The sequence below is a fragment of the Lissotriton helveticus genome, chromosome 9 (assembly GCF_964261635.1).
Source record: "Lissotriton helveticus chromosome 9, aLisHel1.1, whole genome shotgun sequence".
Classification (NCBI taxonomy): Eukaryota; Metazoa; Chordata; class Amphibia; order Caudata; family Salamandridae; genus Lissotriton; species Lissotriton helveticus.
This window is the reverse complement of record NC_136070.1, coordinates 552,816,206-552,836,731: the sequence shown is the minus strand read 5'-3', so window position 1 is coordinate 552,836,731 and position 20,526 is coordinate 552,816,206. Positions and strand designations below refer to the sequence as shown.

General features: G+C 44.1%; 1 protein-coding gene across 1 annotated transcript in view; it reads right to left on the bottom strand.

Annotated features, from left to right (window-relative positions):
* LOC144781544 (solute carrier family 22 member 6-A-like) overlaps positions 1–20,526 on the bottom strand; it is a 573,094-nt gene that overhangs the window by 346,971 nt on the left and 205,597 nt on the right. The window contains exon 3 of the mRNA XM_078660449.1: positions 7,659–7,813. Coding sequence (XP_078516575.1) covers positions 7,659–7,813 — 155 coding nt within the window. The remainder of the gene's footprint in view (positions 1–7,658; positions 7,814–20,526) is intronic.

Below are 20,526 nucleotides of genomic sequence, written 5' to 3'. Positions count from 1 at the left end.
GAAGAGGAGTCACAGGTCAAGATTTTAGCCTCTGTTCATCCGGCCCAAATCTGTGCAGTGGAAGTTAAGTCAATTCCAGCTGAGTATCAAGACTTAGCAACGGTGTTCGATAAAAAGAAAGCAGAAACCCTTCCTCCGCATCGACCCTACGACTGCAAGATTGACATCGAGCCTGGAGCAATTTTGCCCTGCAGTCGAATCTATGCGCTCACAGAGACGGAGAATCGTTTCCTGAAGGAATATCTAGACAAATATTTGACCAATGGATTTATCCGACCCTCACAGTCCCCGGTCTCCTCGCCTCTTTTTTTTATTCCGAAACGGGATGGAGATCTGCGGGCTTGTATTGACTACCGAGCCTTAAATCAAGTAACTGTCAAGAATCGATACCCGCTCCCCTTAATCTCAGTGCTGTTGGACCAGGTCAAGAATGCTAAGGTCTATACCAAGTTGGACCTTAGGGGAGCATACCATCTTATTAGAGTGGCTTCAGGAGATGAGTGGAAGACAGCGTTTCGGACTCGATATGGATTATTCGAATATCAGGTGATGCCATATGGCCTTTGTAATGCTCCTGCTGCCTTCCAACATTTCGTGAATGACGTGTTGGGGGAGTTTTTGGATCGAGTGGCAGTGGTTTACATTGATGACATTTTGATCTTCTCCAACAGTATGGAAGAGCACATTCCTCATGTAAGAGCAATCTTGAGTAAGTTATTGGAGAATCACCTTTACGTCAAGCTGGAAAAGTGTGCCTTCCATGTCACCAGAGTAGAGTTTTTGGGTTTTGTGTTATCCCCTGAAGGAGTGAGCATGGATGTCACGAAGATCAAAGCAGTCCAGGACTGGCCCTCTCCCAAGTCGGTAAAAGAAGTGCAGAGTTTTTTGGGATTCTCGAACTTTTACAGGAGATTTATCTCAGATTTTTCACAGAAGGTGACCCCCATTACTCGACTCTTAAAAAAGGGAGTCAAGTTTGAATGGAAGGAAGAAGCAGAGGAGGCTTTTCAATTTCTGAAGGATTCATTTACTCAAGCTCCCATACTGTTGCATCCGCGAACCGAAGACCCCTTCTATGTAGAAGCAGATGCTTCTGATCTTGCCATTGGAGGAATTTTGTCACAGCGGCATCCTGATACTGGTCAGTTACATCCGGTGGCGTATTATTCTCGCAAGCTCAATCCTCCTGAGTGTAATTATTCAATCGCTGACAAGGAGCTTTTGGCTGTAAAGAGCGCCTTTGTGGAATGGCGCCATTATTTGATGGGAGCGAGACATAAAGTAACTGTATTTACGGATCACAGAAATTTACAGTTCCTCAAGTCAGCACGAACCTTAACTGCCAGACAATTACGATGGTCATTGTTTTTTGCGGATTTTGATTTCGTCCTTACCTTTCGCCCTGGAAAGAGTAATGCCAAGGCGGATGCGTTGTCAAGGATAGATTCAGCCACCTCAGAGAAAACTGGAAGAGAGGAACAGAGCATCATTCCGGAGGAAAAGATTGTTATGGTAACCACGGCAAGTGATCTGCGGGACAAGGTGCAGGAAAGTATGTCCATTCAAGAAATGCAAGACTGGTCTCAGGAAGAGCAGGGTCGAGAAATCAGAGATGGGTTGCCATATCAGGATCAGCGTTTGTTTCTACCGACATCAGAGCTCAGAGAAAAGGCGTTAGAATCTTGTCATGATCATCTATTGGCAGGACATAAAGGAATTCTCAAGACCACAGAATTGGTGGAGAGGAATTTTTGGTGGCCTGACATGAAACCGCAAATCCGGCAATATGTAACTTCTTGTGAGAGGTGTTTGCGAGGAAAAGCAGATAGGAGATCACCTCAGGGGAAGTTAAGACCACTACCGGTGCCACCTCACCCCTGGCATACGGTATCAATGGATTTGATAGTGGAACTACCCTCTAGTTTAGGCTACACCGTAGTTTTAGTGTTTGTCGATGTATTCTCTAAAATGGCACATTTTATCCCTTTGAAGAAGGTTCCAAATGCACCCACTTTGGCACAGCTTTTTTCCCAACATGTTGTGCGGTTGCATGGAATTCCCAAGGTCCTGGTTTCGGATAAGGGAACTCAGTTTGTTTCGCATTTCTGGAAGGCCTTTACCCACAGATTAGGAATAGACACTCGATTTTCTACAAGCTACCATCCAGAAACGGATGGCCAAACGGAAAGAGTGAATCAGGAATTGGAGCAGTACTTGCGACTATACCTATTGGATCAAAAGATGGAATGGTCTGAGATGGTGTGGGCTGCAGAGTTTGCTTATAATAACTCTGTTCACTCTTCCACTGGTTATTCGCCTTTCTATATAAATTATGGTAGACACCCTACTTTGATTGTAGAAAAAGAAGAGAGTTCAGTCCCTGCAGTGGATGATATAGTCTCTAGAGTGCAGAGGTCCCTTGCCCAAGTTAAAGAAAACCTGTCCAAGGCCAAGGAATCTTATAAAAAAACATGCAGATAAAGGGAGGAGAGAAGATCCGGTTTTTTGCCCTGGAGAAAAGGTGTGGTTGTCCACAAAAAATTTGAGATTAAAAGCTAATCGAAAATTCCAACCCCGTTTTTTAGGGCCCTTTACAGTGGAGAAAATGTTAGGACCAGTAACGGTTAGGCTACACCTGCCCTCTTCTCTGAAAATTCACCCCACCTTTCATGTCTCTTTAATTAAGAAAAGCCCAGAGCATTTGAGAGTAAGCTTAACTCCTAAGTCAGTGCAGGTAGATGGTGAGGAAGAGTTTGAAGTACACAAAATCCTAGATTCAAGGTTCAGAAGAGGCACACTATACTATCTGGTTGACTGGAAGAATTTTGGTCCAGAGGAAAGATCTTGGGAGCCAAGTGACAATATCCATGCCCCCAAGTTGCTCAGAGACTTCCATAAACTTCATCCTTCTAAAGCCCGGCTGGGGAGAGCATCCTTGGTGGGAGGTACTGTCAGGATCCGTCCACCCCCTCGCCAGAAGGGTGGATCGAGCAGAAGGTGCAAGCTAAAAAACCCTTGTTGGAAAACTTCATTGAGATTCCTAGTGACAGCGCTGCGGAGGTCCGCCATCTTGGGAGTGCGGAAGTCATTCCGTTTCCTGCGTGGCGGTTTACTTTGCAGTTGATTCGAGAGTGTCTGCATATCGCGCACGCGCGCAATTCGCGCTGCGCACTTCAACTGAGGAAAATACCGGAGACGCGTGCTTACCTCACGCTCTCTTCAGAGAAAGTTCTTTTGACCAGAGTTTTTGTGTACAAGGCGGCTGAACTGAAACCTTAAGGAAAGTAACACATTACGCTTTGTATTATAGAAAAAGACTTTTCCTAATTCGCCTTTTTCCCTTCAGTATTGTCAAAGCTGGAAGAATCCCGTTGTCGGAGTTCAGGAGAGAAATTGTGTGGCGGAGTCAGAGCTGGGGAAAAACTTCAGTCAAGAGAAGTTCCCTCAAAGACCTTCAAGTAAGAGTATTATTTTTGAGTTATCTGAGAGAAGTCTCCAGGCAATGAACTAAAGACGCTTTAGGACTCACTTTGGCAAAGAAGCTGATGAGCATTGCGTCAAGAGCCTTACTGAGACATCTTGAGGAGAAAGATTTTGATTAAGAACGTGAATTTCCAAAAACGTGTCCAGAGAGAAAAAACATGAGATGAAAGACTACTTCCTGTGGAGTTTTCTGAAATATTCTCAGAGTCGAAAGACTGTACCTTCAGAGTTATAGACTTGAGTTTCACAGATCACAGAGTGCATTGAAGCATTGTTCTAGTCACGAAAATTCCAAAGACCAGAGTTCATTCTTCCAGTGAACCAGTAGTAATTCTCCAGACATCACTTATAGAGAGTGGCTATCTTCCTAGTTTGCTTAGGTAAGACATAGAGGGCATAATAATAATAAGACAGAGTAACTAAAATTTGTTAAGTAGAGAGGGCTAAAGAATTGTCTTTTCCTTTGCAGCGAGTCCAACCTGAGGGCTGTCGAGCAAACCTGACGAGGAAGAAGTCTCTCTTGTTTTGTCTGTCCACTTCCCCTTTCCCTTGCTGGTGAGGACTGAAGACTGTATATCTAAGCGGTCTTGGGTCTTGGCTAGAAGGGGACTGAGGAATTAGCGTCTGTTCCTGAGGGGGCCGAACCAGTGTATCCTTTACGGTTCTGACAGGTCCCAGTACTTAGTGTCTAGTTAAAACAGAGAATACCAATATGATTTATATGTAAATATAGAAACACAAATGCATATATATATCAAGTTAGCACACTGTTATTTAATCACAATGTGCCTGAGAATGCATACATTACATTTTCATAATAAGAGTACATTAGTGCTCCAGGGATTGGATGGGTGGGATGGGGTGTTAAGTGAGACAAGGGGAATGTGCGAGATTAAACACAGTGCAAAATGCTGGTCCTAAACATGAAAGTACATGAATGAATTATTCCACTCTGGCATCACCAAAGAGCCAGTTTAAAGAAAGATACAATCAATGTTCATAGCTTAATTTGGTCGAAAACCATGCTGCATGCGCTAGTGTGAATATCCTGGATACTGGTTTTGCATGCTGGTACGGGGTTAGGTCTGTCGAGGTTTCGACCCCAAGCATAAAGTTAGGTAACCATAGGACCTTAAAACGGGGTCTTCATCAGGACGTGGGGGTGTGGTGGGACAGGTTTATGTGTAATAAGGAGGGGCAGTGAGTAATGCAGAATAAAATAGCATAGTGGTAAAACGTAGAAAGCGCCAGAAGGCATTTACCGCAGTGCAGGCATGAACCAGCGGGCAGCCCAGGCCTACCGCCACGTGGTGTTGCCTTGCGGTTCACAGAGTTAGTGGCACCTAAAGAGCTGAGCGGGTGTGCAGCCTGCTATGATGCTGTGTGCGCTGATATGATCTCTACCCTTGCGAAATCAAGACCCAGAATCAAATGTGTGACCTGGTGGCCCGCTGTGGGAGGCTGCATGATGGGAGGCTGCCAAGGTTGTGGGCCCCGAGCTTGGAGCTCGCACCAGCACGTGGTGGGCCCTGTTGGAGACACGCCGGTGGTGGAAGGTGAGCACTGATGCCTGGGTGTGCAGGGGCGGGCAATCACCGCTGGGCGACAGGAGGGGCTGGGCTGCAGCAGCCTGTGTGCGCAGGGGCGGGCAAGCGAGGATGGCATGTGCAATTGTATGGACTCTGCCATTCATGAATCTGAACTCTGTTTCAGATAAGAGACCTGGTGGGCTGCAGTGTATACCGGCACATGGTTGGAGACACACCAGTGGCAGAAGGTGAGCAGTGACGCCTGGGTCCGCAGTGTAGGCACTCTCTCTCCCTTTCTTCCTTTCACTGTCTCTTTCTCTAACTCTCTTTCTCTCTCTTTTTCTCTCTCTCTCTTCCCCTCTGCCTCTCCCTTTCTTCCTTTCACTGTCTCTTTCTCTCCCTCTCTTTCGCTCTCTCTCTCTCTCCCCCTCTCTTTCTCTCTCTTTCTCTCTCTTTCTCTCTCGCTCTCTCTCTCTCTCCCTCTCTTTCTCTCTCTTTTTCTCTCTCTTTCTCTCTCTCTCTCTCTCTCTCTCTCTCTCCCTCTCCTCCTTTCACTCTCTTTCTCTCTCTCCCTTTCTTTCTTTGATCGTTCTCTCTCTCTCTGTCCCGTGATGAACGCATGACACACCTTCTTATCTTGAATTTTGTCTTGCAGGCTGTGACTTACAGATTGTCCTGAGAAGAACCACCATGACTCTTCCAAATAGTTATTTTGAGTTTAATTTGAATAAAACGATTTGCTTGGAAATTCTAAAGTGAATGAATGATTCTCCTTTTTCTGACCACACATGAATGTTAAGTGTTGTAATTGTCCGATATTAGCTGAATTGTTTTGTTCATGATTTAGTAAAGTTGATGTAACATATCTTTGTCTGGGGGGGTGCCATGTTGTTCTTCAGGTGTGGCTCTGGGCTGGGCTCCCTTTTATGGTGCAGGTTGTTGTCTGACTTTACACCAGGTAGGAGCAGGTGTTAAATCCCTGCTGCTAACGTGCCTTATCGCGTGTTTTAGGATCTTATCGCTGATCTGGCTGGTCGTTGAGAATGTTGCAAAGTAGTGTTTTTGTGGCTTTTCGCACGGGAACGCCTACTCTGCATCTCATTAGCGTTAGTTGCCGAGGTCATCTGTGGCGATGTTTTTTGCTGCTGCTATCGGAGGAAAACTGGTGATATCGGCTGTTAGCACCAGCTTGTGAATAGGGCAATATATTTATCGCTACTTTGGCTGCGATAAAGTGCTGCTAACTCTGCGATAAGTCCTTGAGAATATGCCCCTGCCTGTCTTGTAGAGAGGCGCACTCTGGGCTTTATCAATAAGTACCATCGTGCGCTGAAGGATACTCCACGGCTATTCCATATTATATCGCACCAATTGTATAATGAGGTTATGGGGTTCGAAATTATATCGCACCAATTGTATGATGAGATTATGGGGTTCAGCCTCCTTGAAAAGAGTGGACTTGTGGGTTTTTGCCCTGTGGAGCACTCTTGACTGGAACATTTGAATAAAGCACACCTGGAACAAAGTAGTGGGGCAGCTCTGAGGTAAGTTTGACGCTGGCACAGAGATACACGTCAACGAGCACACACTGTACCACTAGAGATTGCTAGCAGCTTTCAACATGACAGAAGGTTGATGTGGCCAGTACCAGTCAGGACATTTTACAGTGAATGGAGTCAAACTAGGGCCTCAATCAGAGGTGAACTGTAAGTATTGTGAAGTTCGGCAAAAACATCATATTTCCTAATTGCTCACCTCTAGATTTCCCCACCTCTAATAAAAGTGGGGGAAATATGATTTTTTTGAGTTACTAACATCTTAATTATCGTGAAAGGTTTTTTTGACAATGCATCCATAGGTGTACATGGTGTAGGAAGCGCTGCTCAGTTTAGCTGGCGCCATTATAACGCCATTCCCACTGGCACATTTCCTGTCTGCTTTCACTATGAAAAATGTGCAGCCGCTACAGAAAATTGCACAAATGTATACAGTGCTCTAAGGAAAAAGCTCTTATGGGACATTAATATAATTTTTCCTCCCCACTGACAGATCCCTCCTTTGAGGGCCTGTCTGTACGAATAGGTTCACCATGGCATGGTGAACACAACGTCGCCTGTTTTCTTTTGTCCAAAACACTTTTGCCAATGGGGTGAGATCCCCTTTGGGGAAATAGACTGTTAACACAGTAACCCAGCTCAAAATTAGATCGGGCAGGCCACACAAGCGGTAATTCACCTTACATCTGTCTAACTGGAGCCTAAATGCACACAATTTTCGAAAAATGTATTCCAATTATTTTTCACAAAGAATATGGAAAATTCTTCTCTTTAACCACATAGAGCTGCTGTAAACTAACCAAGCAAACAGTTATCCATCCCACATCCCAAAGGAAATCCCTCAATATCCCCAGAATTTATACAAAAGTGGTACATTTATTTTACATTTGTCCTCTACTACCACAGTTACATTATCAATCATATTGTACTTGTGACTATAAATCTACGATTTAACAACTTAGAAAATGTTTGCTACCGACGACGTTAAATCAAAGGAATCCTACTGTGGAAAATGTTGGTAGTTACAAACCTCTCCCGTTTAGCTCCTTACCTTTAATTCATTTCACCCCAGCACGTCACTGTTACTTACTCAGACTTACGCAGTTCAGAACTATCCCAGACAATGCCAATCCGGTTAAAAAGCGGAAGATGCAGTAGGAGATGTAATTTGGTGAGAAAGCAGCAGCTGACCCGGCCACCGCCATTTGCAAGTAGGACCAGATGAGAAGAGCCCGCCGCCCATATCTGTTGAGGCAAGGAGCACACACAAAAATCAGGGGTTGTGGACTGTGGAGCATGCTAGGCGTTTTTGACATCATGCCGTATTTATAGGTACAATCAGTGCTCTTCTAGTTTAGATGTCAGTGATCCTGTCTCTGCTTGCGTGCTAATCAACTTCTGCAGCGACCTTCTATAATCGTCCAGTGCACCACATTCAGATATTGCCTCTCTGTACGTAGAGATGTGGTGGCAGATTTATGAGGCCCTTGCGCCTCTATTGCGTCACTTAATTTGACGCAACGGCGGCGCAAACAATGCGCCCTATTTACAACGTGACGCATCTAGGAGATGGAAATCCCTGCGCCATAAGGAGGCGTTCCTGTGCAGGGGGGGGGGCGTTCCTGCGCAGGAACGCCTCCTAAAAGTGGCTGAGTGAAATCTATGAGATTTCACTCAGTCACTTTCTACGTCAATTCCTTTCCTTGAAGCAGGCGTAAGGGTGACGCACCATGCATTGTAGGAGTGACCCCTGTGCATTGCAGGAGTCATGTCGCACTTGTGACATGAATCCAGCAATGCCCCGCCCGTACGCCGAAAGATGCGTCACGCATCTTCCCTGCCTTGCACCATGGTGCGCCGCATTGTAAATGCGGCGCACCATGGGTGGCGGAGCTGTGGCGCACTGTGGCGCACATTAACTGGCGCATGCCTGGGGATGCGCCAGTTAACATAAATCTGCCCCGTGGTCTATAGGCTACTTTGTTGACCATGGACCTAGAAACCCTGTATTCTCATCCCAGCTTCTCTGCTTTACAACATTGAGTGAGCATGAGAATTATTTGTATCTAGGTGTGCCACAATTGTCTTATCTGATATAATAAGAAGCAACAAGCAAGCATTAAGTGCTATACAAAAACTGGAGATGTACACTTCTACTATGCATTTGCATTGAGGTAAATTGTGTAGCCCTGCTTTCCCTACAAATGTAATAAATGCCCTTCCCAGTGTTTCTGTCTGTATTAGCATTGATCAGCACAGGACTGAGTTTCAGGTCTAGGAAGTGCAACATGTAATTCATGGCCATATTTTATCACCATACCCAAAGATACATGGTGCCTCTATTCTTGTCACCAAGGACCTGGAAACACTCAGTGTGAGTCTTACACTGCCTCAGTGACCCACATAAGTAGATATCTGAGGGGTATACTCTGAATCTTTTTTTTACAAGGGCACAGTTGCAGGAAGGCAAAACATAAATTTGACACATAATCATGTATTACATCTCACACAATTATGTTGTGGCTCTATCAGGTTGAGTACTCTAGAGCAGGCATTTGGAAGGGTGTTAGAAATGGAATCTCTGGTTGGCTAAGGCTTGCGCCAAAGCCAGAATAGACCACCACTCTAGTCATGGCAAGGGAGTTACACGCCAAGATACCCCAGCTCACCCCCTTGGTAGCTTGGCACGAGCAGTCAGGCCTAACCCGGAGGAAATGTGTAAAGCGTTTGCGCAACAGACACACAACCGCAGCAACACACTAAGCACACCACAAAATGGACTCCACACAGGGCCAGGCCCAACAAAGGGTCACTGCACTTATTGAAAGAGAGAAAAGATACCATCGCCCAGATTAACCAACATTTGGCGCAACGCTGCAAGACAGCTTGCTGCACTGCTTCAAATGGAGAGCAGGAATGCTCCATACTCACTAAGATATGGTGTATTCCTGCTCTCTCTGTGCACTGGTGCGCTGAGTGCTGCTTCGTGCCAGTGCAGGCACCCTTGTGCCATGTTGCAAGGGTGCCTGTATTTGTGAATTAAGGGACACCTTCCTGCAGAAAAACTATCTCAAGAAGAATTTTCCTCTATCTATGTGTGCTGCAGAATGTAGAAAGAGGAAATAACAAGGAGAAATAGACATATTTGTCTTCATTACACCTCTGTTGGGATGGCCTAGCATTTTGGCGCATTCACAGGTTTACTATTCTTAGTATATATGGGAATTTGCCAAAACCCCCGGGTGGATGCATGAGAACAGCCATACTCCACCCATGGAGCACTTTTTCCAACGCAGAGTAACGCAAGGCAGTGATTTACGCTGCGTTTGCTCAAGATTTATACAAGGTGGCATTGCGTGGCTTAGTAAATCTGGCTTAAGTGACGCAAGGGCAAATCAAGCCTTTTGTAAATCTGGGTCCAAAGCAGAAATTGGCCTCACCTAAGCCACCTTGACTCTCTGGGTGAGTGCAGCTAACAACTGCAAGGCTTAACTTACAGGGCAATGGCAATACTAGGAACAGTGTCATACTGTTATTAAATTGTGCTTTAATATTATTTCATAAGGACACAGCATATTTACAGCAAAATAGTAATCAAACTAACGGAAAGCACAACTCACAACACAACACAAGATGCACCATAAACACAATAAAGATGGAATGAACCTGTAACATCTTTAAGAGAACAGCAATTTCATGTGGATATCAACTAGGAGTTAAAGCTCAAGTTAGACACTGTACAGTAATGAAATAAGTGTCCGTACCTAAACACTATACAATATCTGTTATCACCCTACATTTGTGAGGTTTAGATCTTAACCAATGCAGCGCTGTAGGGGGTTTGTAGTTTGACATAATGCTCACCAATGGCTACGTTTTTGTGAACACTTAATAGGTACTGTAACAAAAGCAGGTCACAAGTAGAGCATTGGAAAGGTATGTAGCCTCTTGACATACAATTCACCACCATATTTAGGTCCGGTAAATCCATTGCCAGGCCTGTTTAAATTAATGAACCAGGGCTGGGCTTTGGTCTCCTTTAAAACCTTGGCTTGCTTGCATCAGCCCCTTCTCCATTCGTTTGAGACATTGTTATTCACATTGGCACAGTACAGAAATGTGTTTGAATTTCAACATCTTGCTGCTTGATATTAGGATGTATTCTTCATCTTCCAGTGCTTCTGCTCGAGAGTATGAAATACTATTTTACTTGGCGAAAGTACACTCAATCATTACACTTTTCATCAGTCAGAAATGTATTTCACACATACATTTTATACATCAACCAATTGTTTTCAGTTTTCTTTACTATTACAACTATTTTTCTCACCCTTTAGCCAGTACTTAAATATTAGCCTTCATTCAAAATGGCTGCCCCGCTGGCATGTGTTTGTTCATATTGAGTCATATTGAGTTAGCCGGACTTCAGGATGGCTGAAGTCTTCCAAGAGCCTCAACAAAATGCATGATCTTGGAACACTTTGTAAGTACTTCATGAGATCAGGCCATCCGATCTCCAGCATGGCCACTGCCGTCTTTCAGTGCACCCGCTTATGCAGCAGTTTTAGAGTGCGCTTCTGTTAATGTAAAGTGTATCCAACAGATCCTGATACAGGGTCGCTACTAACAAGCAATTGCAAAGAAAATGTGTCTGACTTTTAGTTTTTACTCAAAATGCAAATCAGGCCTGTTAGCTTTGCCTGTGCTTGTTTCGAACTATATGTAGATACAATTAGTATCCAGTTAAAATAATTATTTGGACCACTCAGGGACATGGCGGGGGGACTAAATTAGTGGCACCTTGTGGCTGCTGTTTATCCCTTGCCAACTTGGAGGTCCAGAATCTGGGGTCTTAGTGGTCCCCTGCCCTAAACCTGCACATTGTTCCCGGGAGCATTGCCACATTATTCCTGCCCACCCCCAATTGCCAGCAGGGTGCAGCAACCCACTCTTGAAGTAGCCACCTCACATCCTCCCCAACACTCCCATGACTGCTCTCCAAGGTACCTATCAGCAATTGCGGAACCTGTATATTTCCATTTCCTGCTCCAGGATTGCCCGCCCAATGATTTACAGAATCCGGAAATAGAAAGGGTTTTCTAACACGCATGTGTAAGCAGCAGAACTGGACAAACATTGGGGGGCAGATTTACAAGCTCCTTGCGCCTCATTTGCGCAGCCGTTGGGTCACTTCTGTGACGCAGCGGTGGCGTAAACCATGCGCCACGTTGCGCCCTATTTACAGCGTGACGCATCCAGGGAGATGCGTCATGTTGTAAAGTCCTGCACCACATGAAACCTGTGTCAGGTTTCATGTGGGTGTTCCGGCGCGGGGGGGGGGGGGTTGTTCCTTCTTAGGAACGCCTCGGAAAAGTGCATCAGTGAAATCTAAAAGATTTCACTCAGTCACTTTTCCGACGACACTGCGTCAGAACCTTGCGCCTGCTTGAAGCAGGCGTAAGACTTGACGCAGCATGTTGTACAAAGGCAGGGTTGGAACAGTGCTGGAGTTGCGTCGCGCCCGCGACACAACTCCAGCACTGCCTCAACCTTACGCCGGCAGATGCGACACGCATCTATTTATCCTTGCGCCATGATGCGCTGCATTTATAATGCAGCGCATCATGGCGCAAGGGTAAACTTGCGTCACGCATCTTTCCTGGCGCATCCCTGCTGATTTGCAGGGAAGCGCCAGGAAACGTAAATCCCCCGCTCAGTCTTCAGTTGTGTTCAATCTTGCTCTTTACGAGTGCTTTATTCCATTGTGCATTAAACCACCACGTGTTTTGTCGTAAGCACGACTTCATCAGGTATCAAAATCAATGAAGGCTGCACAAACCATAGTTATGAAGATAGAGTTTCTCAGAGCACAATATTCTCCTAGTCTGTTTACACAATATCCCAGTGTGATATGCCATGCAACAGTTGCGCAGCTTGAGACCATTATTTGTTTGTGTATGGAAATGTTACGGACGCACCCGTAATCGGAAAATTGAGGACAAGGCATATCACACTAGGATGCTGAAGATTAAACTGATGTTGTGGGCCTAGTAATTTGCGTGGTATAAGCAGGGAAAAAAGGGTATAGGTAAATAATTGAATTGCCGAAAGACAGGAGAGGTGGTGTGGGGGAAGAGATTGAACGGAGTAATTTACTTACACCAAACATACGAATAAGTAAATCATGTTGAGTAGAGTGGTGATTCTGCATGAGAAATAAGCAGAAAGAGGGCGTCAGAAGGATAAAATGCAGAGTGAGAGGGACCAATGCACGGAAAACATGCTACACTCACATATAGAAGAATAGTGTAGTGGTTCCACATAGGAATAATGAAAGATGAGCTAAAGAGGCCACGTGATAGAGGTAAAGCTAACAATGATGGTCCAAAAATCTTAAAATCTGAAAAATATATGTAGTTGGCATGTATGATGTCTGCAAGGTCAAAACAATGACAGGGCGAAGGCAAACAGTCGAGTATGGAGTCTAACTATCGTGGCCAGAATCCAATATGTTGTTAGGTTGCAAAGATTTCTACTCAATCAAGAACTCAAAAATTTTTGAAGGATATATATAAGTGTTCCAATAAATGTAAAAACTGGAATAATTTACAAGAAGCTGACTTCACCAATGTTGCGCAAACTGCCAAAATAGCAGTGCTAGGGACCATGTACAAAGGGGGAGTGACATAATTATTTTTTGACACATTGCGAGATCACGTGGCAATGCATAGGTAGCAGCAGTATGGGTCTGCTACACTGTGCCAAGTAGTACGCTACAGTTACGACTTGTACTGCCTGTGCAGTGTAAGTGTCCCAATTTGAAGGAATAACTTTACCCGGTCTGATTCACAGAATACCAAAGGGTTTAAAATGAAAAATGTTCAACATTAGGTTTGTTCCAATTTATGTTGTGTTAAATAATTTCAATCAATATAATAGCAACAGTGGGAGCAGTTACTACTGTATAATACCTCCGATATGACGTACCTGTGTGCAATAAATGATTAAACATCATGTTAAAAACAAAGATTTGAAAATTATTATTTTGCAATAGTGGCAGAACATTTCATGTAATAGCACCTTGATGATTTCTGGTTGCACAATAAACAGTTATATATCATGATTCAGAGCAACATTGATCTACAATTACATAATCCCACTGAGACGGATAGTAGAGTCAATAGGCACTGACATTATCTTCTACTAGCTGAAACTTGATGTATGGTCCAATGGTGGACAATCATTTTTGAAACATCATAATAGTAGCTGCAGGAGTAGCCTCAGGCGGGGTTGAAGTGTGTCAAAATAATACCAAGAAGGATTTATATGATAGGTACATATGTAAAAATGCACAATTGTAAAATTGTATAAACTGGGGCTCAGACACTCCTTCTAACAAAGGCCAACAGGGCTCTGGTAAGTCCAGTTGCAGACCGAGTCAGGTTCGGTTGGAGGTCCAGGCTGGGTCAGTTACAGCAGGCCAACTGGACAGTTCCAGGAAGATCACTGGAACTTGTTGTGACCATGTAGTTTAGAATTGGAGGCCACCCACTGGCCCTTGGAGTCACTGTGGTAGTCCTAGGTTCAAGGAGATGGTCCTAACTTCCTCAAGCAGCAAGGAAGGCCTCGAGCAGCAGGGCAGAGTTCTGTGGTACAACGCATGCCTTAAGCAGCAGGGTAGTCCTCTGAAGAACATGGCAGGCCTCAAGTAGCAGAGTAGTCCTCTGGTAGCAGCCAGGCAGTCCTCTGAGACACTAGGCATGCCTCGAGCAGCAGGGTAGTCCTCTGAGGAACAAGGCAGACCACAAGCAGCAGGACAGTCTTCTGAGAAAAAAGGCAGACCTGAAGCAGCAGGGCAGAACTCCGTATTTTAAGGCAGTCTTTCTGTAGTCTTCCATAGGTCCACGAGAGTACTAAAGAGTTGTTCTGAAAGTCCAATACTTATATCTGGTGGCAGTTTTAAAGTGGGGGAAGCTTCTAGACTTCCACCCACATCTGATTCTGGAATTTCCTTCTTTCAGCTGCCCGAGTTCCAGTGTGCCTGGGGTCACAAAAGGCCAGTGTGAAGTTCTTTGTGTGTGTGCTAAGGGATCTTCTTTAATGTGCAAGTGTTGTAGGTGACAGTTCTGCTCCTCCCATCAGGTCAGGATTGCACATCCTACCAACGCCCAGTCCTCCTTTGTGATACTGTCTGGGAGGAATACACAAAGGTCAGCTGCCAACTACATCTAGTCATGTGACCCAGAGCACAGGATGCAGGTGCCTAATGATTAGAGAAAACAAATGCTAACTTTCTAAAAGTGGCATTTTCAGAATTGTAACTTAAACAGCTTTACCATTAAAGAAGTTTTAAATTACAGCTCATTAGAGGTCAAACATGATATTTGTACCTGTTCCCAAAAAAACATTCCCACTTTTTAAATGTGATAAGGTAACCCAATGTTATCCTATAGAAGAGGTAGGGCTTTCAGTATTGAAAACACTAATGTAAGATTTTTTCACTACTAGGACAAGTAAATCTTAAAAGTACACAACCAACTTTTTAAATACAATGCACCCTACCCTATGGACTGTTTAGGGTCTACCCTAGGGGTAAGCGATAGGTATAAAAAAGAAATGTTTATGCCAGGCAAAAGGTTTATTTTGCCACGTTAAATTAGCAGTTTAAAACTGCACACAAGCTGCAATGGCAGGCTTGAGACATGTTTTAAAATGCTACTTAACTGGGTGGGACAATACGTATTGCAGTCCCACTAGTAGCATTTAATTTACATGCCCTGGGTACATGTAGTACCACTTTACAAGGGATATATAAGTAAATTAAATGTGCCAATTGGTGTAAGATAATTTTACCAGGAGGGAGCACAAGCAGTTTTGTACTGGTTAGCAGTGGTAAAGTGTATAGAGTCCTAAAAGCCAACAAAAACAGGTTCGGAAAACTGGAGGAGTGAAGGCAAAAAGTTTTGGGGTGACCCTGCAGAGAAGGCAAAGTCCAACATCTCCCCATTTGGGTTATTTTCATAGTGTCAATCACTTGCCAATGGATATCGTTTTCACTGCGATTAGAAGAAGTTTAATGTTCTACAATGGAGTATTCTGAACTCTACATGTAATCTTATCCCCATGTTGGCTTATGCGTGTTTTGACTTTCAGTGATGCCTGTGCAAAATACAGCAGGTAGCATGAGCACCTAATGCAGTGTAGAATATTTTTATAGTTGCAGTTATTGAAAAAACTGGAGATCATGTCTTATTTTGGCAATAGAACACATTGGTAATGGAGATGAATTTACTGGCCCCAGAGTCTCCACATTTGTGATGACCAATACCAGATGGCATACCCCACATTGAGGCAAAGTAGAATCATTCCTCCCACTAACTATAGAGGTCAAAACACCATTGAATTTCTGCAAAGACATAGACTCGCATTTTGTTAATTCATGTGATCACTGTACAGCGCACTCACATTTTCAGCTACAATGCATTATATAAAGTGAATATATTTTATAACTCAACTATTTGGTTGGTGGATTTAAAATGCTATAATCATTGATCATCATTTCTGGATGGTTTATAAATCTGTATGTGTGCAAATGTTATTTTGAGATGAATCCACAGTAAAATGTTATGCTATTTATATTGCTACAAATGCCCTTGGGTCTTGATCAGCTTATTGGGCCAACCATGGTGTTGAATTACCTCAAGTGAATTGAAGACATTGATTTTTTATTGAGTCCACCTCTTCAGCTAGCCATCGTCTGTAGCCAGCATGGATCCATACCCTTTTCTCCAGCTTGTTGTCTCAGAAGAATTTGACCCCACCTTAATGTTCTTCACCAGAGCCACAATCATGAAAACATTGTGTTGGAGTCTTCTAGTTTCTTAACCCCATGGAAGCTCATCATATTCTGCTGCTGCGCTGGGATTTACAAAAACCCATTATTCATGACGAGCTGGGCTCGTCATGAGCGTGCTGGGAGGCTACTTCATGACGAGCCCAGCTCGTCATGAGCGTCGAAGGGGTTAAGGAAGAGTTCTCCAGTATCTCTTTATCACCAGTGTTCAACTCCACTGTACTTCATTGGTAAAAGGGCCATAATGTGCTAAGGATATAGTAAGACAAATATGTGTGTAGCATATGTTTGTCATTAAAGAAACTGTAACAGTGTTGAAGGTTTACCCTTGGTGCAATATTAGTATCAAAAGTGCAATCAGCTTGTCATGTCTTAAGGCCAAGGTATTGCATATCCCAAATTTGTAGGCCATGCAACAATGCACTGTAGCAAAATAGACCCAAGAGCAGCGTGTAAAATGTCAAGTAACGTAGCTCACCATAGATAAAGACTCCAATTAGGCTTCAATGGAACTTAGAAAAACTTATGCAGGTTGTTATATGAGAGCAAACTCATTATAGACTGTGATAGTTGCCCCTGTGTAAAATTTGGACAAACTGTCAAAGAGCATATGTGCTTCCTATCCTGAGGCAGATCCATCACATGACATGCCCAATATGTTCCTAATTTGGTGTCTTATACCGTGTGTGGCGTCCAGGGACCTGCCGCCTATAAGCCATATAAATGTCTCAAAAGCTGTATGCCTTCTTTGCTAAAATTTGTCAAAAAATCAATGTAAAGACAGTGAATTTATACATTTGTATTGTGCAATGTAATGGGTAAATACATTTATGTGAGAGAATAACTGGCCAACTGTTCAGATTTAAAATGAAATATTGACTGCATAGCAAAATGTCCCCAGTACGAGAAGGCGGTGGGCCAAAAAGCCACGAGACCCTGCATCCTATTTTGCCCATCTCAAACACAAACCACCAAGCTCTAATAATATTAAATGGTATTGTGTTAAAAACATTATTAAATACACATAATTCATGTGCTGCACAAAGTAGCAAACGTACCTGTACTGTGTGTTATGCAGGGTCTCAGCCTAATGGCATGCCTAGCGAGAGTTACCTTGTGTGTCCTGGAAGCAGCAACACCTAATCTGGAAACGAAAGATGCTTGCTATATCGATTAATATCTTCAGCACAATTTTAGAATGGTCATAAATAAGCAATGTGTGGTGTTGTGGCCAATATGGCGGACTTGCTGGATGCTTTTTGTCTCAGCTTAGGACTTTGCCTCTTCTTTCTGATTTTGCCCTGATGTACCCGTGGCCTCTTGCTGATGGTTGGCCAGTCCCTGTGATGGAAGATCTGCATGGGTAATGATTATGTGGCAATTTAGTTCTGCCCTGATGCTCTACATGTGAGTACGAGTCCCTGAGGCCCTGCCAAGTACTACGATTCAGGCGTTAGAGTAATGCATTTCAGTGTGGTGGTCTGCATCACTGCAATGCAATGCAAAATCATGCATTATGGCACCACTCAGCTGTCAAGCTGATAGCTGCTATACAGTGCTGTCTGAATACTGAAAGTTGCAGTGGCAGGGCGTAGTGTGCTCTGCTCCAGGCAGGCTTGAGGCTGTTACTGTACAGTGCACACCCAACACCACACAGTGTCTAACGTCACTGGGGGTCACTTACTATGAGTGCCCAATGGCTACTATGGAGACAGCGTGCGAGATGCAGTGAGTCTGTCGCACTTGAATAGGCGATTCTATGGCAGGACCGGAGGCTCAGATTATGGTTCTCAATCTTTCCTACTCATTTTACAGCAGCCAATAAAAAAACTGTAAAATATTAAAACACTACAAATCCCATGAGGCGTTAAACCACGCCTCCTTCAATCACCAATCAGAACAGTCCCTTGTCTACAAAATAGAGAGGCACCATCTTACTGCTTCTTTCTTCGCTGCTCCGCAGTCAAGATAATTGCCTTGTTATTTTAGAATGTTGTTCTTGCTGGTTATATGTGCTTATGGAGTTATTGCTCAAGATTATGTTTTAATGATGATATTGTATCGATACTGTGGCTGCGACGTGCGCTTCTCCCATTTTTGTTCAATAGAAACTTTTCTCCCTGATCTCCTCAGTGCGTGGTGCGATGTTTCGTCCTTGTGTTCCTCCTCATAATTAGGCTTATTGCCTTCTACTGCCCGAGACGCTGTGCCGCCGCGGTGCACGCTCCTCGCGCTACCGCTAGAGAGCCCAATTGGGCTGATAGCGCGTATCCTCTCGGGAGCCTGCACGTGTTAGTGCACACGGAGCAGACTCCCGACACACGCTGGATGACGCTTCACCCTGGGCTTGCACAACGGATGGCTTACAGCCTGACAGTGGTGTGCCAGTGCCTGGCCTTCGCTTGATATTATTTTCTGGGCAGTTGTTTCTCCATAGTCAAAAGCTTATTTAACATATTATTGCTATATATAGCTTCCATTATTGGAAACTCTTCATGGTGATCTTAGGCAACAGGGGCTTTCAGCTCCCCATAAATCCTGCAGTCACAGTTGTTTTGGTACCTGTGGGCCTCACTGCTCCAGCTTTTTGCTCCCTTCTGACACCCTGCTTCCTAAGCTGGTCAGAGTTGAATAATTAGCTTCCCACTGTGGAATTTTGATAAGAATATTCATATTCCTTAAAGATGTCGGACAGCATAGTCTATGAACAGGAGCTAGCTGCATTTGGTCCTTCAGAAGATGAAGACTATTACTATGATGAGAATATGGGAATATGGAGACCCTCATTGTTAACACGTTAGATAACAAATTGGATAAGGCCCTGTCCTTGGCACTTCTGCATATATCTCAATGCTTGGACCAATTGGTAGGTAGTACCCTCTCCCCCCTCCCCCCTTTGAACCTCAGGCCCCTTCTTGGCCCCATGTTAAGATTTACACCAAGGTTACACAAAAAGCAAAGATCATGATTACAATGTGGATCCACTGGCCCCTTCGACACCACCTTTCCTCTCCAACCCCCCTCACACCGACAGGGATACTGATACGGACTCTTCCCAGGAGTCGTGCCCTAGCAAACGCACTAAGAAAGGCAAACATTCTTTGTCCCCAGTTAATCCATCTCCCTTCACCTTTGGCCCTTCTAGTATAATCCACCCTTAATCCTCTGAATGGTCCCCTGTGTTGGCAGAATATATCCAGAACAATCTGCGTAAAAGCTTTGATAAAGAATTCAGCTCCCGACACAGATCAGAATGCCCCCGTTCAGATCATCCGAAGAAAACAGCCCTTACTCCAAAAATAGATACCTCTATGCAAACATTTCTCAAAAAATACCAAAAAGACCCCATAAAGGCATAGATAGAACTCTTAGAGCCTGACAAGATAAGCTCTTCGATGTCTCTGGCTCACTGGCAAAGATACTGTAATTTATTTATTTATTTATTTTTGCAATTTATTAAGCGCGAACGTTTGCCCGAGGTCGTCTTGGCGCTAAAAACTTAACTCATATCTCTTCCCATGTGGTTACAACAGGATTTACTGGGCAAATAGCCAAGTCTTCACATCTTTCCGAAATGCGTAGAGGGATTGCTTTGTCTGATTGGAAGCAGGAGTGAGTTCCACAGTCTAGCTGCCGCGACTGGGAAACGTCTGTCACCCCAGTTGACAGTCCTGGTACGCGGCACCGTTAATTGGAGCAAGGTCGCAGATCTTAATTGCCTTGCCGGGAGATAAAGTTGGAATTGACTCCTAAGAAACTGCGGGCCAGGTTGATGCAGTGCTTTAAACACCAGACATAATGTTTTGAATTTTATACGCTTTTTTATTGGTAGCCAGTGGTAGTTCCGAATGATGTGAGCAATAGAATTGAATTTGGGTGTTTTGGATAATACTCTCGCTGCAGCGTTTTGAATTGATTGCATTTTGTTAACTACCCTCACTTGAGCATTGGCAAAAAGCCCGTTGCAGTAGTCAAGTGAGGATAGTACCAAAGTGCTAACCAAAGTTTTGCCTGCATTATCAGGCAGGAATGGCAGAATTTTTTTTATCATTTTTAATTTGTAGAAAGCTGTAGCTGCTGTCTGGTTAGCATGAGCGGAAAAGTT